At 46.4% G+C, this 12,511-nt stretch overlaps 1 protein-coding gene across 2 annotated transcripts in view; it reads left to right on the top strand.

Annotated features, from left to right (window-relative positions):
• The first annotated feature begins 1,244 nt into the window (after positions 1-1,244).
• LOC143961018 (uncharacterized) overlaps positions 1,245-12,511 on the top strand; it is a 32,937-nt gene continuing 21,670 nt past the window's right edge. For both annotated transcript variants that reach the window (XM_077470128.1, XM_077470127.1), the window contains exons 1-2: positions 1,245-1,376; positions 9,736-10,128. In XM_077470128.1, coding sequence (XP_077326254.1) covers positions 1,328-1,376; positions 9,736-10,128 — 442 coding nt within the window. In that variant the 5' untranslated portion in view covers positions 1,245-1,327. The remainder of the gene's footprint in view (positions 1,377-9,735; positions 10,129-12,511) is intronic.

Below are 12,511 nucleotides of genomic sequence, written 5' to 3'. Positions count from 1 at the left end.
ATACCCCGCTCCCACAGAAGTTCGGCTCTGCCCACAGCCGGCCCATTCACAAACCACAATGCGATTCACTCATGCGCAGTAGGAAACCAGCTGTGACGCTGCAAGGCTTCACTGCTGGCTTCCCTTAGGCAAGATGCAGGCTCCAGCACCCAAGGGCCGATTTAAGAATTTGGCTTGGGTGAGGACACTGCTGGATGCCTGGACATGTAGGTACCCCAATAGCAAAAGCCAGCAGCTACAGTATTTGTAACTGCTGACTTTTAACTTTTTAAGAACTTCTCCTGAAAGCCACCCACACACAGCCACCCTGGCTGCAATAGCGGTTATCCCTGGCCATCCCTAGCCATGAATGGGCAGAGTGGCAACCCAGGGAGGGGAGAGAGAGCCAGCCAGCGAATGTGACAGGCTTCTCTTGTAGCCATGGCCAACGGAGAGCTCGACCACCGGGCAGGATACAAATGATCCCCATGACTAAGCTCCGGGGGCGGAGTGAAACGCGTTGGTGGCCTGGCTGGAGTCCAGGCTGAGGTTGCCACTCCATTCACTGTAGTAGGACACCTTAGATGTGCGACTTCCAGGGGTTAGCCACCCTTTCTTGAACCTTTGCAGGAGCCAGGATGTCTGTCTGCACTCTAGGAGCAGCTGCGGATGCACCGTCCACATACTCCCTCCCTATTGATCCTGAGAGGCCCACACACATTTCCCAGGCTCAGGATACAGAGACACTGTGAGTGGAAATTATGGAGGGATGTAGAAGCCAGGAAACAGCTTCTATTAAGTGGAGAACTGTATGGGACTACAAGTCCCAGGGGGATGGTGTGCTGGACAGAAGAGGAAAAGGGAGAAGCCAGGGTTTAGGATTAAATTAAGATTCATTCATTTACAAGATGCCTTTTTCCTTAATCTGTGAAATTTTTCTATACTTTTATATTTTAAACCTGTTTTCTTTTGTTTGGTTATTATTATACAGGATTTTTATAGCGCCAACAGTTTGCGCAGCACTTTATAATATAATGAGAGACAATACAGTTACAATACACTTCAGTACAAGAGGGTTGAGATGATTCTGCTTATAATAGTTTACAGTCTACTAACAGGTTAAAGATTTTTTTTTTCGAATCCTATTTCTAAGGTTATGACTTGCGCTTATGAAGTGCGCTTATCCCTTTAAATTGTTCAGATCTTTCAAATGTCTTTTGTTTGATGGACTTACTATTTATCACCTGACATTTTCTATATAAGGTTTGAGGAGTAGCTAGTGGTTTTAAATCTGTATAGTCATGTACCTACTCACACTTCCGTACATGAAGATCAGCCGTGTGCGAAGATGGCCACATATAACCTTTACCGGACTCTTTGGCTTTTAACCCTTTATGGTAAGAACATTTTCTTCCCTTCACTATATGCAGCACAATACATATTTATCTTTTGGCAGAATTAAAAAAAAATTAAATAAAATATAATATACTGCTTTTAGTTTATTATCCCTTGCTCACATTTCTGAAAATATAGAGAAACATATTCCCAATAGTTAAAGCTATGAGTTTTTCCAATATTTTTAATGAGGACGTTTAGTTATTACTGTAACATAGGATTTAATTATGTTAGACATCTCCACCATACCTACAGCAAGCAAAGATCTGCCTTTAATCCCTATGCTGCCAGAGCCTTATTTTTATTTTGTTTATTTTATTTTGCAATTTTCACACCCATGCTTAAATGCACTTAAACTCCAAAATATATATTTTCTGAACACAAAAGGACCCATAGAATGTAATTATGGTAGTTGAAGTTTTTTATGTAATATTAATGCAACCATGTGCTAGATGTATAACCCTATATCAGATGCACAGTATAATTTCAGTTAAAAAAAAAAAAAAAAAAAAAGAGAAACATACTAATTAATTTTAGTGCGCACACACACAATAAAATTCCACATTTCCTATAAAATATCAAAAGTGAGACTGAGTTGAGTAAATAGACACAGAATCTAAAAATCACTTGTGTCAGGCCGCGTACACACGGGCGGACTGTTCGCCCAACTTTGTCCGCTGAACAGTGTTTGGGCGGACAGTCCGCTCGTGTGTGGGCTTTCAGCGGACAGTTTCAGCGGACAGTTTGACGGACAAGGTTTTTCGGAATTTCCGAAAAACTGTCCGCTGAAACCTTGTTTCAGCGAACAGTCCGCTTGTGTGTAGGCTTGTTCGTCAAACAAAGTTCCGCGCATGCTCAGAAAGGATTTTCACGCCGAAAGTTATAATGCAGTGTATAGGACGTCGTATTTTTCGTCCCGTCGTACGTGCCGTTCACGTCATCGCGCACGGTTTCAGCAAACTGTTCGTCCGTCGTGTGTGGCCATGTCCGTCCATGCTAATTTTGAGCGGACTGTTTGCCGAAACTGTTTGACGGACAAAGTTGGGCGAACAGTCCCCGCGTGTGTACGCGGCCTTAGGAAACCAATGACAAATTACGATACCTAAGAATTTCCATAGCTGATGCTTTTAAATCTTTACAGCTCACTAATTTAGAGTTACCTGTAAATATGGATCCTGAATTATTTTTCACTCTAGCGTACAGGGCAAAACTTAAAATCAGACATAATTACTCGGCTAGAATGAAAAACATATTTTTTTTATATATTTTATTTTCAGTAGAAAGGCAGTTCCATGTCAACAAGACAATAATAAAGAAACAGCGGTATATCAGTAAACATAGCATAAGTACATCCAAGCAATAGGTAGCATCGAGACACCAAAATGCAACATTTAGCCCGTACCTATGAGATATAAACAACCCTCCCATGTCTGTATAGGACTGGGAATTATCATAGCACTGGATACCCTAAGAAACAGACACCACCAAACCAAACATTTTTAAATATACTTGAAGAAAAAGAAGCGTAGGATAGATGAGAGAGGCCAGGTGGTCCAAAGGGAGGGGAAGAGAGAAAATAAATAAATAAATTATATTGAAAGACTGGTAGTATATCTCAGCGGAGAAACCCAGGAGTAGGGATGAGCCGAACACCCCCCGGTTCGGTTCGCACCAGAACTTTCGAACGGACCCCAAATTCGAACGAACTTTAGAACCCCATTGAAGTCTATGGGACTCGAACGTTCGAAATTAAAAGTGCTAATTTTAACGGCTAATATGCAAGATACTGTCCTAAAAAGGGTTTGGGGACCTGGCTCCTGCCCCGGGGGACATGGGTCAATGCCTAAAATGTTTTTAAAAATGGGCGTTTTGGCAGGAGCACTGATTTTAATGACGATTAAAGTGAAAAAAAAATAATGAAATATTCCTTTAAATATGGTGCTTGGGGGGTGTCTGTAGTATGCCTGTGAAGTGCCACGTGTTTCCCGTATTTAGAACAGTCCCTGCACAAAATGACATTAAACGGAAATAAGACCATTTAAAACTGCTTGCGGTTTTAATGTTATATCTGGTTCCTGCAATATGGTTGAAAATCATTGAGAAAAATGGCATGGGTAGCCCTCCCTGCCCATTACCAGCCTATTTGGGTCTTGTACGCATATTAAGGGGAACCCTGTACCCATATTAAAAAAAAGAAATGCGTGTGGCCCCCAGGCCCTATATACCCAGAACAGCAGTATACAGGCGGTGCACACAAGACAGGGACTGTGTAGGTTTGTTGTGTTAAGTTGAATCTGTTTGTAATTTTCAACTGGTACATTTTTAAAGTGTAGCTCCAGTCAAAAAAACTATTTTTAAGCTTTTTGGAAAACATAGGGAAGGGTTATCACCCCTGTATAATTTGTTTTGTCGTCCATCTTTTTTCATCTCACTTGCTGTTGTCTCCTTCCGTTTGCAAGTAGGAGATGTTTGTAAGTTGGATGTTTGAAAGTAGGGGCCTGCCCTATATGCTCTGCAGAAATGGCGGAACAAGGTGTTGGTTTTGCCACAACATTGTAAGCCCTCAAAGTGACTCTTGGTGGGCGCTGGAGGGCCCTGCTGTGAACGATTATATCAAGAATTGTAATTACATGCCATTGTTGAACAGTGGTAGAAAAATTGACCTTTGGTGGTTGTGGTGCTGCTGATGCCACAACACTATAAGTCCTCACAGTTACTCTGGGTGGGCACAGGAACGGGCCCTCCTGTGAAATATTATATCAAGAATTGTAATTACTAGTCCCTGTTAAACAGGGGCAGAAAAATTGGGCCTTAGGCACTGGTGCTGGTGCCACCACACTGCAACCTCTCCCATATACTCTAGTTTTATTGCAGGAATTAGCCCTGCTGCAAAGCATTGCATCAAAAATTGTACTTAAACGCCCCTGTTAAACAGGGGCAGAAAAATTGGGCGTTATGCATCACCCAGAACCAGAAATGTTCTTCCAACATATCAGCGGAGGAGGAAGAGGATAGACAATCAACATAACAGGACAGTCACTCAGCATCAGCATAGGCAGTCTTGAAGGGATGTGATATTTCAAAAAAAATTATTCGGTTACATCAGCTTCAGGTGCTTGGTAGCTGTGGGTGATCCAAGACTGATTCATCTTGATGAAGGTCAGTCGATCAACTGATTCGGTGGACAGGCGCACCCTGTGATCGGTAACAAAGCCACCAGCAGCACTGAAGGTGCGTTCCGAAAGAACGCTGGATGCAGGACAGGCCAGTAGCTCAATTGCATACTGTGCAAGCTCTGGCCAGTGATCCATCCTCAAGACCCAGTAAGCCAGAGGATTTTCGGTGGGAAAGGTGTCCAAGTCTGACCTTGCCCCTAGGTATTCCTGCACCATGTAAATCAGACGCTGGCGATGGTTGCTGGAACCGATCATACCTTGGGGCTGCGGACTAAAAAATTGTCTGAAAGCATCAGTCAGACGGCCACCTTCTCCACCGCTCCTTCTGACCGATGCCTCAGCAACAAGTTGTCCAGGACCATGAGTTTGTAACCTCCCAGTCTCTGGGAACGCGTTGCACAGACCTTTCTGCAAGGCCTCCCGGAGATGTCTCATCCTCTGCGATGGCAAGATAAGGTCGGCAACCTTACCCTTGTACCGTGGATCAAGGAGAGTGGCCAGCCAGTAATGGTCCCTCTCCTTGATCCGAAGAATACGAGGATCCTTCCGTAGGCTTTGCAGGATCAGGGAGGCCATGCAGCGTAGGTTAGCTGAGGCATTCGGTCCGGAGTCCTCTGGGTCACTAAGGGCAACATGATCCGCAGCTACCTACTCCCAGCCACGTACAAGTCCACGTGTTTCTTGGGACTGTAAATCATCCCTACAAGACTGCTGCATCTGATGCTGAGTGCCAGCCTCCACCTCCATGCTGACACAATCATCCTCCTCCTCCTCTTCCTCCTCCTCATCCTCTTCCTGTGTGATGGGTGGCACAGCAGGAACACTGTCTGGATAAAGGGGGCCTTGAGAGGCAAGGAAGTCCTCCTCTTCCTGCCTCTGTTCTGCCTCAAGTGCCCTGTCCATTATTCCATGCAGCGTATGCTCCAAGAGGTGGACAAGAGGTACAGTGTCACTGATGCATGCACTGTCACTGCTCACCATCCTTGTGGCCTCCTCAAACGGTGACAGGACAGTGCATGCATCCCTGATCATGCCCCACTGGCGTGGTGAGAAAAAACCAAGCTCCCCTGACCCTGTCCTGGTGCCGTATTCGCACAGGTACTCTTTGATGCGTGTGCAGCCGCTGCAGCATGGCCAACGTTGAGTTCCACCTGGTGGGCATGTCACATAAAAGGCGGTTCTTGGGCAGGTTCAACTCCTTTTGGAGCTCAGCCAGCCGAGCACAGGCATTAAATGATCGGCGGAAATGCACACAGACTTTCCTGGCCTGCTTCAGTACATCCTGTAAGCCGGGGTACCTGCCCAAGAACCGCTGCACCACCAGGTTAAGGACGTGAGCTACACAGGGCACATGGGTCAGTTGTCCCTGTTGGAGGGCGGAGAGGAGGAGGTTGGTGCCATTGTCATTCCTGGCTTAAGCTGGCGTGGCGTCAACCACCTCTCGGCCTGCCCCTGCAGAGCTGACAAAACATCCGCCCCAGTGTGGCTCCTGTCCCCCAAACAAACCAGCGCAAGCACGGCATGGCATCGTTTTGCCTGCGTACTTGCGTAGCCCCTGGAACGCCTACGGAGCACCGCTGGTTCTGAGGACAGAGCACTGGAAGAGGCCATGGAGGAAGAAGAAGAGGAGTGGGTGGAGGAGAGAGGTGTGTCACAACCAATAGTAGCATTTTGGAGGCGTGGTGGCGGAACAACCTCCAACACTACTGCACCTTCTCCTGCATCCTTCCCAGCTGCCAGAAGAGTGACCCAATGGGCCGTGAAAGACAGGTAACATCCCTGTCCTTGCCTGCTGGACCATGAGTCAGCAGTAATATGCACCTTACCGCTGACCGCCCTGTCCAGCGAGGCAAGGACATTGCCTTCCACATGCCGGTAGAGAGCCGGAATCGCCTTCCGTGAGAAAAAGTTTGGGGACCTACCACTGAGGAACCGCACATTGTACAAACTCACGGAAGGGGGCCGAGTCTACCAACTGAAAAGGCAGCAGTTGAAGTGCTAGCAATTTAGCCAAGCTAGCATTCAACCGCTGGGCATGTGGATGGCTGGGAGTGAACTTCTTTCGCCGGTCCAGCAGCTGGGGCAGGGACATTTGCCTGCTATAATCGGACGTGGGTGTACCGCTAGCAGAGTTCCCGGAAGCACTTGGCTGTGACACACCTAATTCTACACCTTCATTCCTCTCAGAGCAGGTTTCAGAGAGGACTGAAGGTCTAGTGGGGTTGGAGATGCCAGCTGATGAGGAGCAAGGAGAGGTCCGCTTTGTTCTTTGGTGTGGGTCTTTGAGGTACGCTTGCCAACGAGCTGCATGGCAGGTCAACATATGTCTGGTCAAGCATGTGGTGCCCAAGCGGCTGATGTTTTGGCCACGCGAGATACGCTTGAGACATATGTTGCGATCTGATGCACTCGTCTCAAAAAAGGCCCACACCAAAGAACTTTTAGAATAACGCGCAGAGGCAGCGCCCTGCACAGGTGGAGCTCTGCAGTGTGATTCAGTCGGTGTGCTGCCCCTAAGCTGGCCCCCGGAGGGCATCCTGCCTCGTTGGACATGTCCCTCCTCCTCTCTCCTACCAGGCACCCAGGTGGAGTCAGTCCCCTCATCATCCCCTCCCTCTTCATCGCTGTAGCAAAACTGGCAGTATGCTGCAGCTTGTGGAACATGACTGCCAGATTGCTGTCCTTCTTGAGCATCCCCTCTCTCTGCGCTCACGCTACTGCCTTCCTCTAGCTGAGTGTCATCATCAGAGCCCACAAAACACTGGGCATCCTCCTGGAGCATGTACCCAACACTGTGCTCAAAGAGTTCAGGAGACTCCTCAGGAGGACGTGGTGGGTCTAGGGAAGGAGTCACTGATGATGACATTGAGAGGAGGGAAGACGATGCGTTGGCAGCTGCTTTGCTAGTACCCTTAGACTGGGTGAGAGAGGATGAGGAGGATGAAGAGGGCTTGGTCATCCACTCTACCAAGTCGTTGGCATGTTGCGGTTCAACATGTCCAGCTGCCGAAAAGGACAAGTGTGTCCCATGGCCACGTGCTGATGACAATGCACCGTGTCCACGACCAGCACTGTTGTCTCTAGACACAGAGCCTGCTTGTCCTCTTTTATCGGCTCGCGCCTGTCTGCCTCTCCTTGCTGGCCTTCCAGACATGGTAATGGCCTGAAGGGAGTTGGGTAAAACGGCAGTGTAATGGAGTCACACAACACCCACTAAGCCCTGCAGATGGCTCTATTAGAGAACAGCAATAAACGGTAGATACAGGTGTATATTGTGCTGGAGTCACACAACACCCACTAACTCCTGCAGATGCCTTTATTATAGAACACCAGAGATAAAGGGGTATACTGTAATTGAGTCACACAACACCCACTAAGCCCTGCAGATGCCTCTATTAGAAAACAGCAATAAAGGGTAGATACAGGTGTATATTGTGCTGGAGGCACAAAAAACCCACTAACTCCTGCAGATGCCTTTTTTATAAAACACCAGAGATAAAGGGGTATATACAGATGTATACTGTGCTGTGCTGGAGGCACACACAACTTCCAATAACTCCTGCAGATGGCAAGTGGGCTCAAATAGAGAAGAGCTATGTAGGTGGATATAGCGGTGTGTACTGGGTACAGAGCACGCAGACAGCACGCACAAGCTTCTAACACTACTGACTGCAAGCTCAATTATAAAAGATAGATCACTAGCTATATAGGTGAGGTGAATATAGCGGTGTATACTGCGGTCAGGGTAAGCAGACAACAACCACTACAGAAGAGCAAGATCGAAAATCGGCCGATAACGATCGGTGTGTACTGTGTTGAAGGTACACAGAACACCCACTAACTGCTTCAGACGCCAACGCACTACACTAGGCCGCCGCGCTGGCGGCCTTATATAGTGTGGGGCGTGTACTACACAGCCTGAGCTATGATTGGCCACAGGCATCCTGCCTGTGGCCAATCATGGCTCTCCTCGCTGCTGGCGCTGTGATTGGCCAAGCATGCGGGGTCACAGTGCATGCTTGGCCAATCATGAGCCAGCAATGCACTGCGATGACGCAGTGCATTGTGGGCCTTGAGCGCCACACGAATTTGGCGCGAACGGCCCATAACGTTCGGAATTCGCCGAACGGGCGAACAGCCGATGTTCGAGTCGAACGTATGTTCGACTCGAACACGAAGCTCATCCCTACCCAGGAGTCACCAACAATGAGCACTCTATTCATCAAAAAGAGCCTTCTCTTCCTCACAAGACAAACATGTTCCACAACATCCATGTTTTAGAGTAGTAGTTCTCAACTCCACTAGTGCCGTGACCCCTTGATAAAATTTCCCAAGTTGTGGGGACCCCTAACCGTAAAATTATTTTCATAGCATGGGTTGTCAGCACCCAAGGCAGGACAAGTAATTTGCGCCCCTAACCCACAGACATTTAGCATTCCCTGAGTCCCTTCCACTTGTACAGTATTGCCCCCCCCCCCCCTTTTCCACTCGATTACATGTATTCTCTATTTTTATTCCTTCTCTTACTCCTTGGTGGGAGGAATGGGATAAGTGGCAGTGTTGGCGGGGAGTTCTGATCAACCAACTTGGGTACTCTTGATGAAGGTAATCTGCTGATCTGAGAACTGTAGTGGGAACTTTTAATAGCAACTATAATCACAGGTAGTGTTACTCACTGTGTCTCCGGCTTCACTAGGTCTCTGACTTTTGTGGTGTCTCGTAGCAGTATCACCTGTGCCGATATTAGGAGATAGGGTCTCCTCCAGCCCCTTCCACTTCACATTCCTCACCAGTCAGCAGACCTCTAGTCTCTGCCCCCCAGCCATGCCGTGAACTGAATGGGCGGCTGCGAAGGGGCTTAGTGGGCGGCCACGGGCTCCAGGGACAGCTGGGCGGCCGCAAAAGGGCTGGGAGAGCGGTGTGGGCTTCAGGAACAGCCAACGATTTGGTGACCCCTGGCAAATCATCATTCGACTCCCCAGGTTGAGAACCACTGTTTTAGAGTATCGTTCACGCTTATGCTGTGTGAATTACGTTCAAAATAGTTTTTTTTCTGATGGGAACCCATAAGTTTAACATTTGACCCTCAGTTACATTGTAATCTCTTCTTTTTCAGTCTGTAAGGTTTAAAAGAAATAAACAAAAGTATGTGTCCTCAATCTACAAATATGCTTTCTGATTTTAGGCATGGACCAGGCAAGCATACAACTAAAAGGATTCTATGACCTGATCAACACCACAGCCGGCAGTTCTGTACTGCTGCCCACAACGTATTTTATCCACAGAGAAGACTGGAATGGCTTCAATCCATCATTTAAGTGGCAGCATAATGGAGGTCTTATCCTGTTCTTCAGCGGGGAGAATTGTTCATTGGCTTCAGAGGGATTTTTTCAGAATTGCTCCGGAAAGCCCTATGGGATGGGGGGAAGGATTAGAGATATTTCATTCTTTCCAGAGAATGCCTCCATCATTCTTCATAATGTGCAGAAACTCGACTCTGGATGGTATAAACTACAAAGCAGATACTCTAATGACACGATCCGAATGACACTTTCTGTAGCTGGATATGAAACTATGGGTAAAGTATCCTTCTTCTGTAATAACTCTTCTCAATCTTCTTTTATTTCCAGTAAAGGACAAGCAAGGGGCAAAATACCGCCCTTGGCTACTTGTTTTTATAAAATGACACCTGGCATGGAGAGAAGGCCACTGCCATGGTCCAGTGCTGTGTAAATATGGTCACCATACTGTACATTATGAGTGTACGTAACTACATAGCTGTTTAATTGAAATGACTCATTTGTATGAACACATATAGCAATGAGCCAAACTGTACAGGGTTAGGTTAGGCAGGGGTACACCAAACTTCAAAGAAATTTGGATGCCAAACTCCCTCCAAAATCCATGGGCGCTGAATCTGTCAAATTAAAAAAGGCCAATTTTCTGGACTAATATGCAAAAAGGGTGTGAAAAATAGTAATGGGGTATGCCTGGGGAACATTAACCAATTATAAAAAAAATATATATATATTTTTAATTTAATTTGGCCAGCAGCAGTGTTTTTTAGATACTTAAACTCAAATTCCTTTAAAGTGAAACTAAACAGTAAAATCAGTTTGTATATGCAGTAAAACAACGTTTCTTACTGCCTTAGTAATTACTAGTGATTAGGGATGAGCCGAACACCCCCCGGTTCGGTTCGCACCAGAACTTTCGAACGGACCCCGCGTTCGAAACGAACGTTAGAACCCCATTGAAGTCTATGGGACTCGAACGTTCGAAATGGAAAGTGCTAATTTTAACGGCTAATATGCAAGATACTATCCTAAAAAGGGTTTGGGGACCTGCCTCCTGCCTCAGGGGACATGGGTCAATGCAAAAAAAGGTTTTAAAAACGGCCGTTTTGGCGGGAGCACTGATTTTAATGACGATTAAAGTGAAAAAAAAAGTGAAATATCCCTTTAAATATGGTGCCCGGGGGGTGTCTGTAGTATGCCTGTGAAGTGCCATGTGTTTCCCGTGTTTAGAACAGTCCCTGCACAAAATGACATTAAACGGAAATAACACCATTTAAAACTGCTTGCGGTTTTAATGTTATATCTGGTTCCTGCAATATGGTTGAAAATCATTCAGAAAAATGGCATGGGTAGCCCTCCCTGCCCATTACCAGCCTATTTGGGTCTTGTACGCATATTAAGGGGAACCCCGTACCCATATTAAAAAAAGGAAATGCGTGTGGCCCCCAGGCCCTATATACTCAGAACAGCAGTATACAGGCGGTGCAAACAAGACAGGGACTGTGTAGGTTTTTTGTGTTAAGTTGAATCTGTTTGTAATTTTCAACTGGTACATTTTTTAAGTGTAGCTCCAGTCAAAAAATACTATTTTTAAGCTTTTTGGAAAACATAGGGAAGGGTTATCACCCCTGTATAATTTGTTTTGTCGTCCATCTTTTTTCATCTCACTTGCTGCTGTCTGATGTTTGTAAGTTGGATGTTAGTAAGTAGGGGCCTGCCCTATATGCTCTGCAGAAATGGCGGAACAAGGTGTTGGTTTTGCCACAACATTGTAAGCCCTGAAAGTGACTCTTGGTGGGCGCTGGAGCGCCCTGCTGTGAACGATTATGTCAAGAATTGTAATTACATGCCATTGTTGAACAGTGGTAGAAAAATTGACCTTTGGTGGTTGTGGTGCTGGTGCCACAACACTATAAGTCCTCACCGTTACTCTCGGTGGGCACAGGAAGGGGCCCTCCTGTGAAATATTATATCAAGAATTGTAATTACATGTCCCTGTTAAACAGGGGCAGAAAAATTGGGCCTTAGGCACTGGTGCCATCACACTGCAACCTCTGCCATATACTCTAGTTTTATTGCAGGAATTAGCCCTGCTGCAAAGCATTGCATCAAAAATTGTACTTAAACGCCCCTGTTAAACAGGGGCAGAAAAATTGGGCCTTAGGCACTGGTGCTGGTGCCATCACACTGCAACCTCTGCCATATACTATAGTTTTATTGCAGGAATTAGCCCTGCTGCAAAGCATTGCATCAAAAATTGTACTTAAACGCCCCTGTTAAACAGGGGCAGAAAAATTGGGCCTTAGGCACTGGTGCTGGTGCCGTCACACTGCAACCTCTGCCATATACTCTAGTTTTATTGCAGGAATTAGCCCTGCTGCAAAGCATTGCATCAAAAATTGTAATAAACGCCCCTGTTAAACAGGGGCTGAAAAATTGGGCTGCTGGCATCACCCAGAACTAAAAATGTTCTTCCAACATATCAGCGGAGGAGGAAGAGGATAGACAATCAACATAACAGGACAGTCACTCAGCATCAGCATAGGCAGTCTTGAAGGGATGTGGTATTTCAAAAAAAATTATTCGGTTACATCAGCTTCAGGTGCTTGGTAGCTGTGGGTGATCCAAGACTGATTCATCTTGATGAAGGTCAGTCGATCAACT

This window comes from Lithobates pipiens, unplaced genomic scaffold (genome assembly GCF_037356315.1).
Source record: "Lithobates pipiens isolate NorthernLeopardFrog02 unplaced genomic scaffold, aLitPip1_a1.2 Scaffold_8, whole genome shotgun sequence".
Lineage (NCBI taxonomy): Eukaryota > Metazoa > Chordata > Amphibia > Anura > Ranidae > Lithobates > Lithobates pipiens.
Note: the sequence above shows the minus strand (reverse complement) of the source record. Positions and strands in the feature narration are given on the sequence as shown.